Below are 20,639 nucleotides of genomic sequence, written 5' to 3'. Positions count from 1 at the left end.
GATAGTGATGTATGGAGGGCATCTTCTATGTAAATGTTTGACTTCATCTCTGCATGGGCTGTACAGTGGTCACTCCTATCGATGCGGTCATCTCCACAAGGGCTGTACAGTGGTCACTCCTATCGATGCGGTCATCTCCACAAGGGCTGCACAGTGGTCACTCCTATCCATGCAGTCATCTCCACAAGGGCTCCACAGTGGTCATCCCTATCAATGCAGTCATGGAAAATAGAGATAAAATGCTGGAAAAACTCAGGTGTCCAGGCAGCATTTGTTAACATTTCTGGTCAATGACCTTTCATCAGATGGTGAGGACAAGGTACAGCAGATTATTTTTAAACAAATATTGACTCTCACCACCTGCCCCAGGTCCAAGGCTCTGCCAGCTTGATCTGTACTGCAGTGAGTGATAGACCTTGAAGTCTCTTACCCAAGTGCAAGCTATGCCCTTGCTACCCTGCTTCCTTCAAGTGGTGGGTAAAACTATTACAGAAACTAGAAGGGGTGATAAACAGACCTTTGAGCTGCTTTGTTCTCAGATACCACCATAAGATCCAAAATGAAGGGGACAGCATGGTGGTGCAATGGTTAGAATTGCAGCCTCTCAGTGCCGAGGACCCGGGTTCCATCCCAGCCCTGGGTCACTGTCCACGTGGTTTGCATATTGGAGTTTGCACATTCTTCCCATGTCTGCATGGGTATCACTCCACACCCCAAAACGATGTGGAGGGTAGGTGAATTGGCACATTAAATTGCCCCTTAATTGGAAAAAAAGAATTGGGTACTTATTTTTAAAAAGAATCCAAAATGAAAACTTGCAAAATAACCAAGGACATCAATAGTCTTTGAGTCCAATGTTAATGACAAGCTTTTCAGGAGAATAACATGTATTAATGGATAACAGGTAGTTGAAAAATGTGAATTACCTATTTGTATTAGAAATATCCTTATTATGACTCCTTGCCAAGACATGACAGTAGTTAGGCCCAAGCATTCGCCCCGTGCCTGCATGGGTTTCCTCCAGGTGCTCCAGTTTCCTCCCACAAGTCCCGAAAGATGTGCTTCTTGGACATTCTGAATTCAGTGTACCCAAACAGGAGGGGCAGCACGATGACGGTAGCACAATTGCTTACAATGCTTAAGTTCCGGGTTTGATCACGGCCCCGAGTCACTGTCCATTTGGAATTTGCATTCTCCCCTTGTCTGCGTGGGTCTCACCCCAAAGATGTGCAGTTTAGGTGGATTGGCCACGCTAAATTGCCCCTTAATTGGGGAAAAAAAAAAATTGGGTCCTCCAAATTAAAAAAAAAAGGGGTGGGCTGGATTCTCTGGCTATGTCTGGAGGATGCATCTGGTCTTCCGGCCAAAAAGTCAGTGCCGCCCCTGCACCAATGCTATGTCCGGTGAGGGTCTAGCAGCTATGCTACATATAGCCCCCAGCTTTACCCGCCGTTACGGACGCAGACGCATATTGCCCGATGGTGCCCCCATCATCACCAGTGCCCACCAAAACACCCTATGCCAGCAGAATCCCCCCCCCCGACTGTGGCGGCACTGGACACAGTCCGCAGCCACCATGCTATTACTAAAGTTGAGGGGACAAGCGACCGACGCAGTCGGCCCATGGGGGGGGGGGGGGGGGGGGCCTCAGGTGAAGTCCTAAGGCGGTCCCAATGGCGTGCCGTTTGAGGGGGTGGAGCATGCACTGGACACAGTCCGCAGCCACCACGCTATTACTAAAGTTGAGGGGACACGCGACCGACGCAGTCGGCCCATGGGGGGGGGGGGGGGAAAGAGGAGGGCCTCAGGTGAAGTCCTAAGGCGGCCCCAATGGCGTGCCGTTTGAGGGGGTGGAGCATTAGACAAACAACGGCACCCCCGATTTCGCCATCAGCCAATCGCGATTCTGGATTCGACCATCCGGGAATTCCGCCCAAGGTACCGGAACAGGCACCATAGTATGGCAACTTGCCGATTTTTTACAGTAACTTCATTGCAGTGCTCATGTAAGCCTACTTGTGACACTAAAAGATTTAGATGCCTTCTAGAAGTGCTAAAACAGATCTCTGAAGGTATCAGAAAGCAAAGATAAGAAAGCACTGGCTTGTTTGTTGAATATAAAGTACACCAAGTGAGGGACTTAGCTGGGTAACAGTGAGTAGCTGTGCCACATACACAAAACTGGCCTCAAACTGGATTTCCAAGCTGTGGTAAATTAGCTAATCTGAGCCACAGAAGCAATAAACTTGGCATTTATAATCACACCGTCAGAAGGTAGGAGGGAACCAGATGAGAAAAAAGGTTTTTTATTCAAGTAGGATTTTACTTAACTTTATTTATCAATGCTAAATGAACTAGACTAGTTTTAATTCAGATAGTTTACTAAAAAATTAGTCAAATTACCTTTGAATCCCACCAGTAAATTCTGTTAACAGAATCATCCACTGAAACCACGTTTGGGGGGTAAAGCAGAATGAATGCTGCACTCAATGAACAGCTTATGGAAGAGAGAATGGCATAATATATATCAAATCTACTTTTTGGGAGTATCAAATTCTGCACTGGCTGAATCTTGTGTATGAAAATTAATTTTCAAAGCTTACAGGTTACCGAATCATGCTGCACCTACACAATTACTCATTAAAAAAAAAAATCAGGAATTCTCCTGCCATGATATACTATATACAAGCTCTTGAATATTTTTTTCTTAAATCCTTTATGCACCAGTCATCCAAGGGAAGATTACAAACATAGGAATCCAAACAGATGGAAGGCTCTTCACCCAATAAGTCTGTGAATAGACATTTTACCATGCACACTTCATGATTTCTGAAGCACCAATTTATGCTGGGGTAGTTCATCATGCACTTAAATTCCTAATGTTTCATGCATCAACATAGAACAGAGACCAGCCCTGTGGATTCCAATCCGTATGATTGGAAACTACATCTAGTCAATGAATAACAAACACAGGAACAAGCTTTCATAAGAGAACCTGGTCATTGAGCAGCCAGTGTCCAACACATGTGGCCATCCAGTGTGCAACTATGCAGTTATTGAGAAAATCCCTTCCAAGTGGCTTTACGGACAATTCATAAAATCCATGTTCAATCTTCTGCATTGCATTAGCTAGAGCATCCCAATATTTTTGGACAATGGTTCTGGGTGGGGTGGAGACATTGTGGTGAGATAAAAAGGCCAAGTCCTTCCTTAGTCAAGGTGCACATACACAAGTTTGGTCTGGCAACTACTGAATGTGTTCACAGAATCTGATGCCCATTATTCAGCCTGTCACCAGGAACCAATGTAGGAACGTTAATACCGGCTATGGTATGTTTTAACAGGCCTTAGTTCCAAATAGATTAAAAGGAAATTCCATATGCCCAGTTAACTGATCCAGTGATGCAAAAAGTAAATTTCCAAATTTAATCCTAGTTCCTGACAAGCTTCCAGGTCAGGAAGAAAAATGTTAAACCCGATTACTGGGGAACTCGATGAACACATGCAGAAGAAATTTAGAACAGCAGACAACTACAATACCTGCAGCCTCACAAAAATAATGGCCACTTGAAAATCCAGTTACTTCTGGAAATAAAAAAAAGCTATCCATCAGATGTGCAACAATTGTAATATTTTCTTGCATTTGAAAATAACATTCCAAAGCAAAGGACAATACCAGAGAAGCCAACATAATTCTATGTTGCCTTTTTGTTACTACACTGTGTCAGAGGATCTCAGTTTTGCTGAAGCTTTACAAGCCAGAAGTACAATCAGTTTAATTTTTAGACATTGTACATCTTTTGAGCACTTGAACTGTGCATACTCAAAAGAAAATCTCCATTTGTAAAGACGTAGTTAAAAATCAAAATCTTTATTACAAAAATAAGTTACACTCACCTCCAGCTTACAGTATAAAACAATGTTTATCTGCAGGAATGAAACAATGATGGTCAATGCCAATGAAATCTTGTTGCTTAGCAGTAAAGTCCTTAAAGGACGAGTAACATCTCCAGTTTCCACGGGTGGATAAAAGCAATGATTGATCAGGTAGTTTTAAAATGAAATCAGACTATACAGAAAACCAAGCAACTTTTTCTCAAGTTTTATTGAGTCGCATCCAGATTTTAACCTTTCATCTATTTTGAAGCAAAAACTACAATATCCCTTTTTAACAGAAGAGATTTAAATTTTAAAAAGAAACCTTCACATATCTGAGTCTTCTATTGCTCAATTTTTACCTAGACTTTTTTTGTTCAATTTTCTTGGCCCCTACTCATCTACTCAGGCCAGATCTACACTAAGTTTACAGGAACCTTGGTGAAACATTCAAGGTAGGAAATCATGTTTAAATGATCATGCAGGTACTGACACACCCGTGCAGGTGCATAGTAAAAACAATGACACCGGCATTAAATCCACAATGTCCATTGTTTATACACTGTGCATTGTTTATACACTGTGACAGTGTAACATGATTATAGCAAGTTTCATTTACAGGGAATACAGCATTTGATTTTGAAACAGAATCGAACCAAGGGTATTGCTCAAGATGAAATGCAACAGTATAAAAGACTGATTTTACAGACATGGTAGGACCAATGTCAAATAGCCATTCACAAAATCTGATGCCTCAATAATTGGAAAGTTTTTCAGCAATAAGTATTTATTTTTCAAATATGTACGGCAACTTTTTCCCATCCTCTTGTGTTCAGCTATGCAACCTCTTATCATCCGACAACACAAATCTCAGTGATAATGCTAACATGCTATTCAATGGTAAGAACTGTGTGCACTTACAGCAATGAATTCTGGAGTGACAACAGGAGCATTTACAATCCCTAACCTAGGCACGGGCAATTGCATGCCCAATTGAAATCAGCTGGTTCGGAACAGAACAGATCAAGCTGGAACCTTTTACGCGGCCCAGCAGCTGTGGATAAACTGTCGGTACAATCTATGAGAAATAATAATAAAGTATCAACTGTTAAGCAGTCAATTCAGAAATCAGAAAAGGGCACCAGAAAGCTGGAGTACTCCTTAGGTATTCAAAACCATATCCTTAATTTTAACCTGGATTTTATCCGTTGCTCACCCCAAAAGCCTTGACTTTTGCATGTTGTCAACCCAGCCATCCAAACTAAAACATCCTATGGTGCAATCTTTTGCATATCTTTAAAAACAAATGGGTTAAGGAAATTATTTACAAGGTGTCGTACTATGGGAATTATGAACTCCGATTTCTCAATTCCAAAGCATTATATTGCAATACCCCAAGTCTTTCAAGTTGGTGACCCCCTTTAATATGCAAACACTCCCAACTGAACCCTAGATAACCTTCCATGACTAGTAAAACTTTCTAATTTGGTTTTCAAATTCAATTGTAGTTTGCAGCTGGTCACTGAAAACAGCAAGATTATATGCTGTTGACAATACATGGTGGCACTATACAACTTTAGGGACCAAGGAATATGAATTGAAAATCTCTAGGTAAAAAAAGATCAGACATTTTGAAAGGCATTTACAAAGGCAGAAATGTGCCACTGAGTCAGCAGGGCAACTTCTGAACAAAGTTGCTTAGTTCAGAGTTTACATCAAATCCAAACAAACTGGATTGAGAACGTGATTTATATCAACTTCATTAGAACACAAAGATATGTGCAATTTTATACATTGGTAGGTAACCTATACAAAACCATCAAAAGGGATATTGTACTTTATTTCAGAATGTATGGTTTGCAGTCAAATTGAATTTTCAATTTCCAACATTTCAGTACTTACAAAAGTAACATCTCCTTCAACTATCATACAATCTAAGGCTAACTATAATATCTGAAAAAGCAAGACAGCAATTTCAGTTTAGTAGAGACAAAAGCAAGGTTTGTTTCTGATCATTTGTAAAAATTAACCTTATATATCCCACTTTAGCCATAACTAATTTGAAGGACTGAATGAAAGAAAATCCAGACTAGCCGTAAAATACAATAGGTGTCCTTTGTGGGCAAATAAAACAAAACAAGCTTTGCTCTTGTCTTACAGTTCTCTATTTACAGTACACACAGGGCAGTTTAATCCTCGGTGACTGAGGTAGTTAACCAACCCTTTTTACAAAAAAAAAAAAAAAGACGGGTTCAGAAAAGAACCATTTTTCTGGAATGCTCGACTACCTGAAATTTTGGCGATTACACTTTGATCTGCAAGCAGTTCTCTTCAGGAATAATGACTTACAGAACTGTTGTGTGAGGTAGTGATGAGCAATAACAATAGTACTATATCAATCAGTTGAACTTGAATGTGATTGTGCACAGTTTTAAGTCTTCCGAGAGGTCTAGCATTATATGAATCGTGTGAACATTATGAAATCTCTTGACAAACTTCAAGGTCATCACCCACCACTACCTCTGTACATTACAAAAAAAGGTACATTTGTTATACAAAGTTTAAAAATTATAGTCCATATATGTTTAAATCTGAAGCTCTTCATTTCCTTGGCTGTTCCCGGTCTCCATTTGGCAGCATGGTCTGGAATTTTACCATCATCTCCATTAGCAGCTTCAAGTGTAACCTCCACATAGCAAGTCAGTCGTCATCAAAACAGGTCAGGACCGGCCTCGACCTCGTTTTCCTGCTAGCCAGGCAACAAAAGGAAGCCATTAAATTAGGATCCAAAACTAAACGAGTTTTAGAAAAAATGGTTAATAAAACATACTGCTTTCAAAACACTTGTCCCCATTAATACAAAATTACTGCTTGAATATTCCTGTATTTCAGGATCAAAATTTAATATGGCAAATCAAGCAATCATTACACTTAACTGAGCGCAACTTAAAACTAAGGAGTGTATCATTTAACTTAATTAGTGTCCAAATTTTTCAAAACACCTCTTAAGAAATCAGTGTTCACTTTTCAATAGAATTCACTTACAGCAATGCACATATACAGCAAGCAGAAGATCCACAACATTTAATTTATTCAAAGTAATTGTTAGTTTAAAGTAACAAAAACAATTAAGCAGAGCTCTATTTAAAGCAATTCCAAAGTACAAAAATTCATCGAGATTGCAGAACTTCATTTAGTATTGATCTAAGAAATGGTACACTCCTATTTAAGAATTTAGAATCAAAATTTTAAATTATAGTGACAATACATTTGAGCAGCTCAGTTAAACAAATTTCAATTATTTCATTATGCAAATATTAAGCATCTTTAGTGATTAAGCAAAGAACATACACTGAGCATTTAATGCCAAAAATTAGGAGCAGTTAATTTGTGATTTGAATTTTAGAAATGCATTTTTAGAGCAGTTTCTTCATAAATACATTCTTATGAAGAAACGTTTAATTTCACTGGAAAAATAGTTACATCAGTGAAATGGTACTAATTCTATTTGCAGATAACAAACCACAAAGAACATCTTTATTTAACTCGATATTATCTGTTGTCACCCCAGAGTATTTTCATGGCACAACAGAGCGGTGCATATTAGATTCACGTTAAAGGACTCAACACAGCAATGAAGCAAGTGAGACAGAAATAACTAAAATTCAAAGATTCACTCATTGATTTACACGTCATTGCTAATCATTCTGAGCTACACTGCAAGGAAATTGGAAATCTTGCAGAATAAAGCCTGCCTTAGAAAAGTATCACTTTTGCATTTTTAAAAAGCTAATGTTCTTTAAATATCAAATAAGTAATCCATATCATTAACTAAATTGTGCAGACATTAACACGTTCCTAGTTTTTCTTTCAGTAATTGAACCACTCGGTTTACACTATAAATTCTTTGGAGAATTTGGATGAGTTTTTGTAAGGTTGGAAAAAATTTGTCAAAAGGAAAATTTATGCAACAAAACGGAATTTTGTTAAAATTCATGCGGTTTGGTAGAATTTTGAAATTTTATTGAAATAGACATTGACAGTAGATAGAGAATACAAGAATGAACTTGACAAAATGTCACTTCTGGAATAGCCAAACCAAATAACTGGTAGTAATTTGAAATATCAGTCAACAACAAACAAATTTATTTAGGTCAACTTGCCTACTCCTGGTAATGCAAGTTAGTAACATACAGCTTCTTCAGTTACTGCAATACAAGAAATTCAGGAAAAAAAAGCAACAAGCTAATTTTGTAAATTACGCATTTAACTTTAAAAGCCACGGAAACAGAACTACCAGTAATGTACATACATGAAAGCCAAATATTAGATTATGTTTAGTGAGCCAGATTTCTAAAAACTTTTTTTGTGGCAAAATCATGATGAATTATGTCCATCCTCTGCTAAATTAGATGGAATGCCTTTATCCAAACAGCCGAATTTCAAAAAACAAAAGAAAGCCTTTCCCACAGTCAAGTGGAATCATTGCAGACTATGCAGTAAAGTCCAAGTGATTTTTTTTTTTGTAAAAATATATATACACATCTGCAAACAGGGATTCTTGCCAGATGTCACCAATTAGCAAGCGGCAGCCAATCAGATTAAAGGCCAATCTGCATTTCAAAGTCAGTTCGGACAACCTATCAGTCATATTTTACTGAACCCCTAATGGTCTATTTCCACTGTTGCCCATAAGTATCCTGATAAAACTCCTGGTTGTTCTCAGATTTGTAACCATAGTTACCAGAATAATCACCACCTTGGAGCGGTTGCTGAGCAATAGGTTGGGAGCCCCAGTTCTGATTATTGGTCTGGCGCCGCTTCGAATCTGGCTGGTTGTACCCATCAGCTTTTCGTTTGCCTCCTACATTTCCACCGCGGCCACCCCTCACACCACGTACCCCGCGGCCTCTTTGCTGCGCCTGGGGACCCCCTCTTGCACCACGAGCACCTCTGCCTGCCATTTGACCACGCAGTGTGAATCCAGATCTTCCACGTGGTTGGGGAACTCCACGACCTCTAGAAAGAGGGGCACCTCTTCCACTTCTGCCACCTCTTCCTCTAGTAGTTGTCTGATAATCATCATAGCCATAGTATGGGTCTTCATATCCTCCACGATAATCATGGTAATCATAGCCATAATAATCATAATCTTCATAACTATAATAATCTAAAGGGTAGCTGTAACCTCCTCTGGCTCCACGTCCTCTGCCTCGTGTTGGAGGGGGCATGCGGGGAGGAGGGTAGTAATAATAATCCTCATACCTGGAATTAAAAAAAGATTATATTTTGAACCATCAAAAATATAAGCTCATTATAATTCAGTTACACTGTTAAGCAAACTGTGTTAATTAAAACCACCAGAAGAGTGTTTCTCCTCAAAATAAGTGAAAGCCAAGCAAGAACTGGAATTTTTGAGTCAGATGTTTCAGTGGCATATTCACTTTTTTGTGCTCAGTGCTTGAATAATTCTCTCCACCCTCTACTTGATGCACGAGAAACAGGAAAAATGTCAATTTTTTTACTTGGCTTAGTAAGAACAAACCGAATCCGGAGCAGTTTTCGAAATCTAAGAACATTTTTTAAAAAAAGAATTAATTAAGAAAATCAAATTATGCAGAACGCCCTGGTTTACAGAAGTAAGAAGCTATGAAGGGGCCACACAAGTGTGCAAAAGGAGCTCAAGCATAACATTTTCTTAATAGAGACCAATAGATGTGGAGGAGCAACAAAATAAAAGTGGATACAAAAAAACTAATGTAATGCTTTATCTCAACAGGGTTAAAATACAGAATAAAGCAATGCTCATGTCACATCTGGAGCCTTGCACAGATCCCGCTTTGGTACTGCATTGTTTTGACAACCATACCCGAATTAAGACATACAGGTCTCAGTAGGCAGTACGTAGTAGACTATTTAACCCATCGAGCTTGCCCCGCCATTCAGCAAGATAATGGCTGATCGGACTGTGACCTCAGCGCCACTTTTTTGCTTATAGACCGACTCCAGTTAGTCAAGAATAGACCTCTGCCTTAACCCAATAACCCCTCCTAACCTTTTTGGTCACTAATGGCAATTTATCATGGCCATTCCACCTAACCTGCACATCTTTGGACTGTGGGAGGAAACCGAAGCACCCGGAGGAAACCCACGCAGACACAGGGAGAACGCGCAGACTCCGCAGACAGTGACCCAGCGGGGAATCGAACCCGGGACCCTGGCGCTGTGAAGCCACAGTGCTATCCACTTGTGCTACCGTGCGACCCTCAAAACAAATCTCTCCTCATCTGAACCATGAACTGGAGACTCCTTATTTTCAACCGTCTGAGTTTTGTTCTCCTCCACACAAAAAAAAACCCCATCAACATCCACCGTCTCATCCCCTCAGGAACTTGCATCTTGTGTTTCAATGAGATCACCTCTCGTTCTTCTAAACTCCAATGGATATAGGGCCAGCATATCTAGCCTTTCCTCAAGACGACGCCTCATCCCAGGATCAGTCAAGTAAACCTTTGAACTGCTTCTAATGCATATACGCCCCTTAGGGGAGACCAAAACTGTACATAGTATTCTAGATAAGGTCTCATGAACACCTTATACAACGGAGCAAAACTTCAGACTTCTATATTACATTTCCCTTGCAACAAACATTCCATTTACCTTCCTAATCACTTATTGTACCTCCGTGAATCCTTTTCATTCATGTACAAGAACCAGATCCCATTGTACCTCAAAAGTTCTGCAGTCTCTCTCTACGTAAATAATATGCTGCTTTTCTTCCTGCCAAAGTAGACAAGTTAACACTTTCCCACAAAATGTGATAAATGTTTGCCCATTCACTGAAGCTATAGCCCTTGCAGGCTCCTTGTGTCCACTGTTTTTTTAAATATAAAATGGAACAATTTCTTGGAAGGGGCCGTTTGCCACATCTTGCGTCCAGATTGCAAATAAGATTTAAATGACAAACATCTGAAAAGTCAGATATACTCACGGCTGAGATCTGGCAGCTTGTCTCTGAGCCTGCCGTTCCTTTTTCTTCTTGTCTGGTGGCTTAGCAAGAACAATTTCAATATTTTCGCCTTCTAAATATTTCCCATTCATTTCATCCATAGCCTGCCAAATAAACAAGCAGATAAATAATGAGATATAAGTCATGTTAAAAGATAAAAGTCAGAGTTAGAAAGTCCAACCTCTCTCAGATGCTAGTGTGTCACAACATTTTATTTTACCAGTTCAATTGAATTTCAACAGAAACTTTAAAAAAAAAATATGAGTACCCAATTCTTTTTTTCAAATTAAGGGACAATTTAGCATGGCCAATCAACCTACACTGCACATCTTTGGGTTGTGGGGGTGAGAACCAAGCAGACACTGGGAGAATGTGCAAACTCCACATGGACAGTGACCCGGGCCCTCAGCGCTGAGATAGCTGTGCTAACCATTGCACCACCCCCTCAACAGAAGATTTTTAATAGGTATGCTAAATTAGTTATCAAATAGGCAAATGATGGAACATCCAACAACGAAGCCGGAAGCGAAACATGTGATTGTTGAAGGAGAATTAGGATGGATGTTTTAAAGGTTTTACAAGTAGCCACTTTAAATTAACCAATAAATATTGGCACATGAATTAAAAATATGTAGAGGTGCACTGACAGATTGTTATTGTAAGATTACATTACATGATATAATAGAAGCGGAGTGATCTCAGCAAGTCAATTATCCATCACTTTTTTTAATCAGCCGAAAGATGGTAAAAAATAATTTACATCACAGCAGAGTCCCGAATAGAAACTTCATGTGAAGTTGCATATGTAATACTATACCCCATTTCAAAACCGCAAACCAGAATACTTCAACAGCCTTTACCTTTACTGCGCCATCTCGTTCATCAAAGTGAATGAAAGCATAATCTTTCAACTTCTTCACCCGCTCCAACTTGCCAAATTGGCTAAAAGTCTTTTCTAGTAATTCTTCTGTTACTGTACTAGCCAAGTTACGAACAAATAGTACCTTCACCTGCAAGTGAGAAAATATATTCAAGTGTTATGCCCAACTAATGACATTCTTAAATATCAGCCTCAGTATTAAAGCTGTTAGAAGCGGTCTACAGCTCAGTGGAAAAATGTGAAACTCAGTGTAGAACTGTGCCATTGGACACCCAAGTTCCAAATTCAACTCTGGCAGCTTTGCAAGTACGATTTTTAAAATTATTCACACCTGGATATTGCCATACATACCCAAATTGATTACCATTGGGAGGTGCTGGCAACCACCCACTGAATGTTCTTTTATTCTTTCATGGGATTTGGACATCGCTGCTTAGGCCATAATTTTTATTGGCCACCCGAATTGTGCTCAGGAGGGCACTGGTGAACTGCCACCTTCAGAATCTTTGCAGTGCAGGGTGGTCATTCAGCCCATCGAGTCTGCACCGACCCTCTGAAAGAGCACCCCATCTAGGCCCACTCCCCTGCCCTATCCATGTAACTCCATCTAACCTTCACACTAAGGGGCATTTTTCTATCATGGCCAATCCACCTAACCTGCACGTCTTTGGACTGTGGGAGGAAACCGGAGCACCCGGAGGAAACCCACGCAGACACGGGCATAAAGTGGAAACCCCAGTCACCCAAGGCTGGAATTGAACCCGGGTCCCTGGTGCTGTGATGCAGCAGTGCTAACCATTGTGCACCCTTTGAACTGCTGCAGTTTTGTAGTGCTTTTAGAAGAGTTGCTGGATTTTTCAAAGCAACATTGTAGCCAGAATGAAAAAGTGCATTTCCAAACTTGACATTGACATAACAAATTGTAACATACTTAAGACCATAAGACATAGGAGCGGAAGTAAGGCCATTCGGCCCATCGAGTCCACTCCACCATTCAATCATGGCTGATTTCAACTCCATTTACCCGCTCTCTCTCCATAGCCCTTAATTCCTCGAGAAATCAAGAATTTATCAACTTCTGTCTTAAAGACACTCAACGTCCCGGCCTCCACCGCCCTCTGTGGCAATGAATTCCACATACCCACCACTCTCTGGCTGAAGAAATTTCTCCTCATCTCTGTTCTAAAGTGACTCCCTTTTATTCTAAGGCTGTGCCCCCGGGTCCTAGTCTCCCCAGCTAATGGAAACAACTTCTCTACGTCCACCCTATCTAACCCATTCATTATCTTGTAAGTTTCTATTACATCTCCCCTCAACCTCCTAAACTCCAATGAATACAATCCCAGGATCCTCAGACGTTCATCGTATGTTAGGCCTACCATTCCTGGGATCATCAGTGTAAATCTCCGCTGGACCCGCTCCAGTGCCAGTATGTCCTTCCTGAGGTGTGGCCCAAAATTGCTCACAGTATTCTAAATGGGGCCTAAATAATGCTTTATAAAGCTTCAGAAGTACATCCCTGCTTTTATATTCCAAGCCTCTTGAGATAAATGACAACATTGCATTTGCTTTCTTAATTATGGACTCAACCTGCAAGTTTACCTTTAGAGAATCCTGGACTAGGACTCCCAAGTCCCTTTGCACTTCAGCATTATGAATTTTGTCACCGTTTAGAAAATAGTCCATGTCTCTATTCTTTTGTCCAAAGTGCAAGACCTCACACTTGCCCACGTTGAATTTCATCAGCCATTTCTTGGACCACTCTCCTAAACTGTCTAAATCTTTCTGCAGCCTCCCCACCTCCTCAATACTACCTGCCCCTCCACCGATCTTTGTATCATCGGCAAACTTAGCCAGAATGCCCCCAGTCCCGTCATCTAGATCGTTAATATATAAAGAGAACAGCTGTGGCTCCAACACTGAACCCTGTGGGACACCACTCGTCACCAGTTGCCATTCCGAAAAAGAACCTTTTATCCCAACTCTCTGCCTTCTGCCTGACAGCCAATCATCAATCCACGTTAGTACCTTGCCTCGAATACCATGGGCCCTTATTTTACTCAGCAGTCTCCCGTGAGGCACCTTATCAAAGGCCTTTTGGAAGTCAAGATAGATAACATCCATTGGCTCTCCTTGGTCTAACCTCTTCAAAGAACTCCAACAGGTTTGTCAGGCACGACCTCCCCATGCTAAATCCATGCTGACTTGTCCTAATCCGACCCTGCACTTCCAAGAATTTAGAAATCTCATCCTTAATAATGGATTCTAGAATCTTGCCAACAACCGAGGTTAGGCTAATTGGCCTATAATTTTCCATCTTTTTCCTTGTTCCCTTCTTGAACAGGGGGGTTACAACAGCGATTTTCCAATCCTCTGGGACTTTCCCTGACTCCAGTGACTTTTGAAAGCTCATAACTAACGCCTCCACTATTTCTTCAGCTATCTCCTTTAGAACTCTAGGATGTAGCCCATCTGGGCCCGGAGATTTATCAATTTTTAGACCTCTTAGTTTCTCTAGCACTTTCTCCTGTGTGATGGCTATCATATTCAACTCTGCCCCATGACTCTCCTGAATTGTTGGGATATTACTCATGTCTTCTACTGTGAAGACTGACGCAAAGTACTTATTTAGTTCCTCAGCTATTTCCTGGTCTCCCATCACTAGATTACCAGTGTCATTTTGGAGCGGCCCAATGTCTACTTTTGCCTCCAGTTTGTTTTTAATGTATTTAAAGAAACTTTTACTATCATTCCTAACGTTATTGGCTACCCTACCTTCATATTTGATCCTCTCTTTCCTTATTTCTCTCTTTGTTATCCTCGGTTTGTTTTTGTAGCCTTCCCAATCTTCTGACTTCCCACTACTCTTTGCCACATTATAGGCTTTCTCTTTTGCTTTGATGCATTCCCTAACTTCCTTTGTCAGCCATGGCTGCCTAATCCCCCCTCTGATAACCTTTCTTTTCTTTGGGATGAACCTCTGTACTGTGTCCTCAATTACTCCCAGAAACTCCTGCCATTGCTGTTCTACTGACTTTCCCACTAGGCTCTGCTCCCAGTCAATTTTCGTCAGTTCCTCCCTCATGCCTCTGTCGTTACCTTTATTTAACCATAACACCTTTACATCTGATTCTACCTTCTTTCTTTCAAATTGGAGATTGAATGATGATCACTGCCTCCTAAGTGCTCCCTTACTTTAAGATCTTTAATCAAGTCTGGCTCATTACATAACACTAAGTCCAGAATGGCCTGTTCCCTCGTGGGCTCCATCACATGCTGTTCCAAAAAGCCCTCCTGTAAACATTCAATGAATTCCCTTTCCTTGGGTTCACTGGCAGCATTATTTACCCAGTCCACCTGCATATTGAAGTCCCCCATGATCACGGTGACCTTGCCTTTCTGACATGCACTTTCTATTTCGTGGTGCATTTTGTGCCCCTGGTCCTGACCACTGTTGAGGCCTGTACATAACTCCCATTATGGTTTTTTTGCCTTTGTGGTTCCTCAACTCTACCCACACAGACTCCACATCATCTGACCCTATGTCGTTTAGTGCTATTGATTTAATTTCATTCCTAATTAACAAGGCAACCCCACCCCCTCTGCCCACCTCTGTCTTTTCGATAGGTTGTGAATCCCTAGATGTTTAAATGCCAGTCCTGAACCCCCTGCAACCATGTCTCTGTGATGCCTACCACATCATACCTGCCAGTCACAATCTGGGCCACAAGCTCATCTACCTTGTTCCGTACACTGCACGCATTTAAATATAGCACCTTTAATTCTCTATTGACCGTCCCTTTTTGTTTTCTTAGTGTGGTGGTCCTTGGTTTACTGAGCCTTTCCATACACTGTCATATTTTGTGGGATGGGGACTATCGTAACCTCTCCAGAGTTCTGTCTTTTCGTGCTTTTTTGTATTACTAAGCAGCTAAGCTTCCCACTGATTACTTCACCTTTTGGTTCCCTGACTTTCCCTTCCCCCCCAATCTCTAGTTTAAAGACCTATTGACCACCCTACTTACTCTTTTCGCCAGAACACTGGTCCCAGCTCGGTTCAGGTGGAGACCATCCCAACGGTATAGGTCCCACCTGTCCCAAAACTGATGCCAGTGTCCCATGAAAAGGAACCCCCATTTCCCACACCACTCTTTCAGCCACGTGTTAACTTCCCTTATTCTTGCCTCCCTATGCCAATTTACACGTGGCTCGGGTAGTAATCCAGAGATTCTGACCGTTGAGGAACTGTTTTTTTTTAATTTGAATCCTAGCTCTTTATAATCTCTAAACAGGTCCTCTTTCCTAGACTTGCCTATGTTGTTGGTACCGACATGGACCACAACAACTGGATCCTCCCCCTCCAGTATCCTTTCAAGCCGGTTAGAGATGTCCAGCATCCTAGCACCGGGCAGGCAACATACCATGCGGGACTCTTTATCCTGCTCACAAAGGATACTATCTATCCCCCTGATAATAGAATCCCCTACAACTTGCCTATTTACTCCCTCCCCTTGAATGGCCTGCAGTCCGAATTTAACCATATTTATATTTTATATATAAAGCAGTGTCACCCTGCCCCACACCGTTGAATTTCCATGTTTATTTTATCACATTTAAAATAATGTTCAAGGATTCATACCTTTGACATGACTTCTGGATCTGGATCCTCTATAGGATCTGCCCATTCCACTGTAACAACATTGCCCCAAACCTTCACTTTTCCACTCATAAGCCGGCGTCTGGCCTGGGCAGCAGATTTATGATCTTCAAACTCCAAGAAACAGAAACCTCTATTCTTCTTCTTGTCATCTGGCTGGTGGTAAAGGATCACATCTGTGAGTCCCTCTGCCAAAATAAACAAAATTAGGATACAACAATCACTACAAAAACCTCCATTAGCTTTTCTCGCTACATTTAACTAGTTTCTGGCCAAGTAGTTTTTATCTTTCTGTAAAGTACGTATACCTATGAAAAACATTTGTAGAAAAAAGGGTTTCCAACATGAAAGACCACAAGTCACAAAATCCTGCCCTCCCTCACTCAGAAAAATGAATAAAATAATTTTCCTACAATCTGACGGGTAGTAGGGAGATGAAGGAGAAGTGGATAGGATAGAGAGGATTGTTGAATCTTAGTATTTCTCAACAAGGAACAAATTTCATTCAAATTCAACTGCATACCCCACAGAGTCTGTAGTGGACTGTCTATGGAAGGAGGCCATTTTCTCCGAAGATTGGTGCAGTGAGTCGATGAGCTAAATTCCCACTGGGGGAAAATGGAAACCATTTTAGCAATACCATCCAAATAACTGTGGGTCTTCATCCTTTGACATGCTCGATCCAGATGATCTTTTGTGATGAGTGGGAAAGATAAAAGCCACTGAGAATAGGTTTTTCTCAAAATCTTATGGTTTCAATAGCGAAAGCAAGCACCGGGAAGCAATTTTAACAATGCCTCCAAGTTTTCAGATCAACTTCTCCAAAAGTTAGAGAAGCAAAGATTGAAAGTGAAAGTGTAGAAGGAAATGTAGATGCCAGGGTTCTGGTTACACTACAATTCATGTAGGCTGGGGCTTGAGCTGAGTTTCTAAATGGTATCAACCAGGACAAGACAGGTTTTACGACTGGCATCCCTGTGCTTGAGGGGAAACATGGGCTGGGTTTTCATATTGAGGGTGGAAAATGACCACTTGGCACACCACATGTCACCCATCCATAACACAAGAGAAATTGGGAGTAGTTTGGGAGGGGCTGGAGAAAGAGTCAGAAACTCCTGGAACCGAACACCTCATATACCCCGGGAAAGTTGAAAAAAATATAACCTCGGACTCGTTTAAACTAACAGCCGGAAAATTAAAATCTTCAATCTGGGCAAGAAACAACACATTACCAGAGTACAGATATGATGAGCGTGTAAGGGAATTAGACATGGAAATTCAATGGTGTGGGGCAGGGTGACACTGCTTTATATATAAATATGGTTAAATTAGAACTGCAGACTAAGTTACAGTATAGACCCAAAGCACATAATGACATGTAATAAATTTAAATGGTTCCTAACAAGGTTAAAAGCTAATATTTCAAGACTTGAAAACCTGGTTAGTTAAATGGCAGGGAAGGTGAGATGTTGCAGGTGATGTACACCAATAACTTGGTAGATATAGGGATCCAGAAGGCAGCACAAGAGGAGCTTCAGACCTACACTTGTCAAACTAGTTTGAGGTTTTGCAGTCTATGCTGTCAAGAACAGAGATGATGAGCCAACTGATTGTACCACTGAGCACCATGGTACAGGGGGTGCCTTCAAATGGGCGGAGTAAAAAGGAATGCAGTGGTAGAGGACGGTAGTTAAGTTTTGCTACGGGAGAGGGAACATAGGTCAGTCAGCCATTGTGCCTCCAGTAATTCAATACGACCACGGGCGATCATCCACTTCAATATATTTTTCCAACATTATCCCCATATCCCTCTCACTGGTATTTAGAAATCTGTCTATCTCTGCTTTAAATACTGAGCTTACACACCTCGCAGGGGGAAGAGAATTCCAAAAATTCACAAACCCGAGGCGAAATCCTTTTTATTCAGCTCCCCCTTTATTTTGAAGTTGTGTCCCTTGGTTCTAGACTCACCAACAAGGGAAACACCTTCCCTGCACCCATCCTGTCGATCCCTTTTAAGTATTTTGTAGGTTTCAAGATCGCCTCTCAAGCTTTAAAACTCTAGAAAATAAAGCTCATCTAATCTCTCTTGATAGGACAGACCCGCCATCCCAGGAACAAGTCTGGTGAACCTTCGATGGCAACAGGATACTTCCTGCGGTATAGGGGCCAAAACTGCACACTACTCAAATCCTCTTGCGATAAAAGCCTACATACCATTAGCCTTCCTAATAGCACACCGCACCTGCTTATTAGCTTCCAGTGACTTATTGACAAAGACACCCTGGTCCGTTTCTAATTTCTTACCATTTAACATCGGTTTCTCCTACCGTGGATAACCTCACGTTTTATCCCACCTGCTACATTCGTGCCCACTCACCAAGCCTGCCCGAAACCCCTTGGCATCTTCATCATAACATATTCCCACCTAGTTTTGTGTCATCCACGAACTTGAAAATATTACATTGTCTCCAAATCACTGAAATATATTGTGAACAGCTGGGGCACAAGTGCTGATCTTTGCCGTAGTCCACTAGTCACACCCATTTATTCCTTCTGTTTCCTGCCTGTTAACCAATCCTTAATCAATGCCAATACATTATCTCCTAAACTACCTCCTGGCACCAATGCTGGAGAAAGAGGAATAGGTTCCACTCAGATGCGCTTCACTCCAAGTGATTGAAAAACTGGAGCCATAAAATATTCAAGAAAGGACGAAACAATAGACCAATTAACTTAACTGTATCGTTGGGAAAATGTTGGGATCCATTATAAGTAGGAGCAGGATATTTAGAAAATCTGAGAACAATCTGCTTGATTGGAGAAAAGGAAAGCATGTCTGACAAATGGATTAGTTTTCTGCTGATGCACTTTCTCCACCCAGTTTGTTACAAGTAATATATTTGGATTTCCAAAAGGTATTCTCTGTAAGGTGTGAACCTAAAAAACTATTGCACAAGACAGGAGCTCATGATGTTGGGAGGTGATATATTAAGATGGATAGGGGATTGGCTAGTTAACAGAAAAGAGCAAGGATAAAAGGGGCATTTTCAGGTTGCCAAATTAACTAAGGAGGCTCCGAGGGCCTCATCCATTTACAATCTTAAAGAGACATTACAAGTGAGGTCAATCAGGACCAAGAGCCTTTGCACCGAGGTTTGCAAATCAAGTTCACAGGATCTTGTACCAAAGGGAGTCATATTTCACCACAGGGTGGAAAGAGAGAAAGCATCAGGAAAATCCTTCACTAAATTCATGATTGCGGGTTCTCCCAATATCCAATGACAAGCTTGCATAATTAGGCTAACGGTGACAGAATTAATTACAAGCCCAAATCAAATTACAAGATATTTTATATTTCTGGAACAAAGCAGTGAAACATCAATTACAAACAAAGAAATGTACAGCACAGGAACAGGCCCTTCGGCCCTCCAAGCCCGTGCCGACCATGCTGCCCGACTAAACTACAATCTTCTACACTTCCTGGGTCCGTATCCCTCTATTCCCATCCTATTCATGTATTTGTCAAGATGCCCCTTAAATGTCACGATCGTCCCTGCTTCCACCACCTCCTCCGGTAGCGAGTTCCAGGCACCCATTACCCTCTGCGTAAAAAACTTGCCTCGTACATCTACTCTAAACCTTGCCCCTCTCGCCTTAAACCTATGCCCCCTAGTAATTACATCGTTAAAGGAAAGAGTTAAACCTAGTGTCTAGGTTTTGTGGGAATTTGATTAGTCATTGCTTATCTTGCGCTATAACCCAAAAGTAGATATTTATCAAAGCCAGAGAAATATTTTGCCACAGTGCAACCACACTTTAGATTCTTCAGTCCACAATTCAAATTGAAGATTTTGGAAACAAGCTGTAATTTGCAACAGAAGATTTCAAATTTATCCCATTGATCTAAGGTTTGGGCTAGCTGTCTGCTAGAATCAAGCTGTGAAGTGCAGTGATAACTGCTGTTTTTGCTCCTATTCATGTGGCTATCAAATAATTAGTGTGCATAGATTGTGATAATGCGACAAGGGAAGTGATGCAACTGTACCTGTAACTTTACCAAATTCTTCCATAATCTGTTCCTTTGTCTTGCTTTTTGGAATGGATCCAACGAAAAGTCTGTTATTCGCCACAGAAATGCAAACACCAATGTGTTTACCAGGCCGAATTTCATGGTTATCACACTGACAAAATTGATAACAGAGTTAGTTTACGAA

At 41.0% G+C, this 20,639-nt stretch overlaps 1 protein-coding gene across 7 annotated transcripts in view; it reads right to left on the bottom strand.

The window, feature by feature from the left end:
- Positions 1-3,855: 3,855 nt before the first annotated feature.
- Positions 3,856-20,639, bottom strand: part of LOC140419274 (heterogeneous nuclear ribonucleoprotein Q-like) — a 28,131-nt gene continuing 11,347 nt past the window's right edge. Inside the window, exons 7-12 of one of the 7 annotated variants that reach the window (XM_072503118.1) lie at positions 20,471-20,606; positions 16,405-16,610; positions 11,746-11,895; positions 10,868-10,989; positions 8,621-9,141; positions 3,856-6,625 (exon numbers count right to left, since the gene is read on the bottom strand). In XM_072503118.1, the coding sequence (XP_072359219.1) occupies positions 6,597-6,625; positions 8,621-9,141; positions 10,868-10,989; positions 11,746-11,895; positions 16,405-16,610; positions 20,471-20,606 (1,164 nt within the window). In that variant the 3' untranslated portion in view covers positions 3,856-6,596. Of the gene's footprint in view, positions 6,626-7,877; positions 9,142-10,867; positions 10,990-11,745; positions 11,896-16,404; positions 16,611-20,470; positions 20,607-20,639 lie in introns of those variants that run through there. The other 6 variants (XM_072503124.1, XM_072503131.1, XM_072503136.1 and 3 more) reach the window with 6 other exon arrangements.

Source organism: Scyliorhinus torazame, chromosome 1 (assembly GCF_047496885.1).
Source record: "Scyliorhinus torazame isolate Kashiwa2021f chromosome 1, sScyTor2.1, whole genome shotgun sequence".
NCBI classification, from domain to species: domain Eukaryota; kingdom Metazoa; phylum Chordata; class Chondrichthyes; order Carcharhiniformes; family Scyliorhinidae; genus Scyliorhinus; species Scyliorhinus torazame.
The sequence above is the reverse complement of the archived record's forward strand: the minus strand, read 5'-3'. Positions and strand labels throughout refer to the sequence as shown.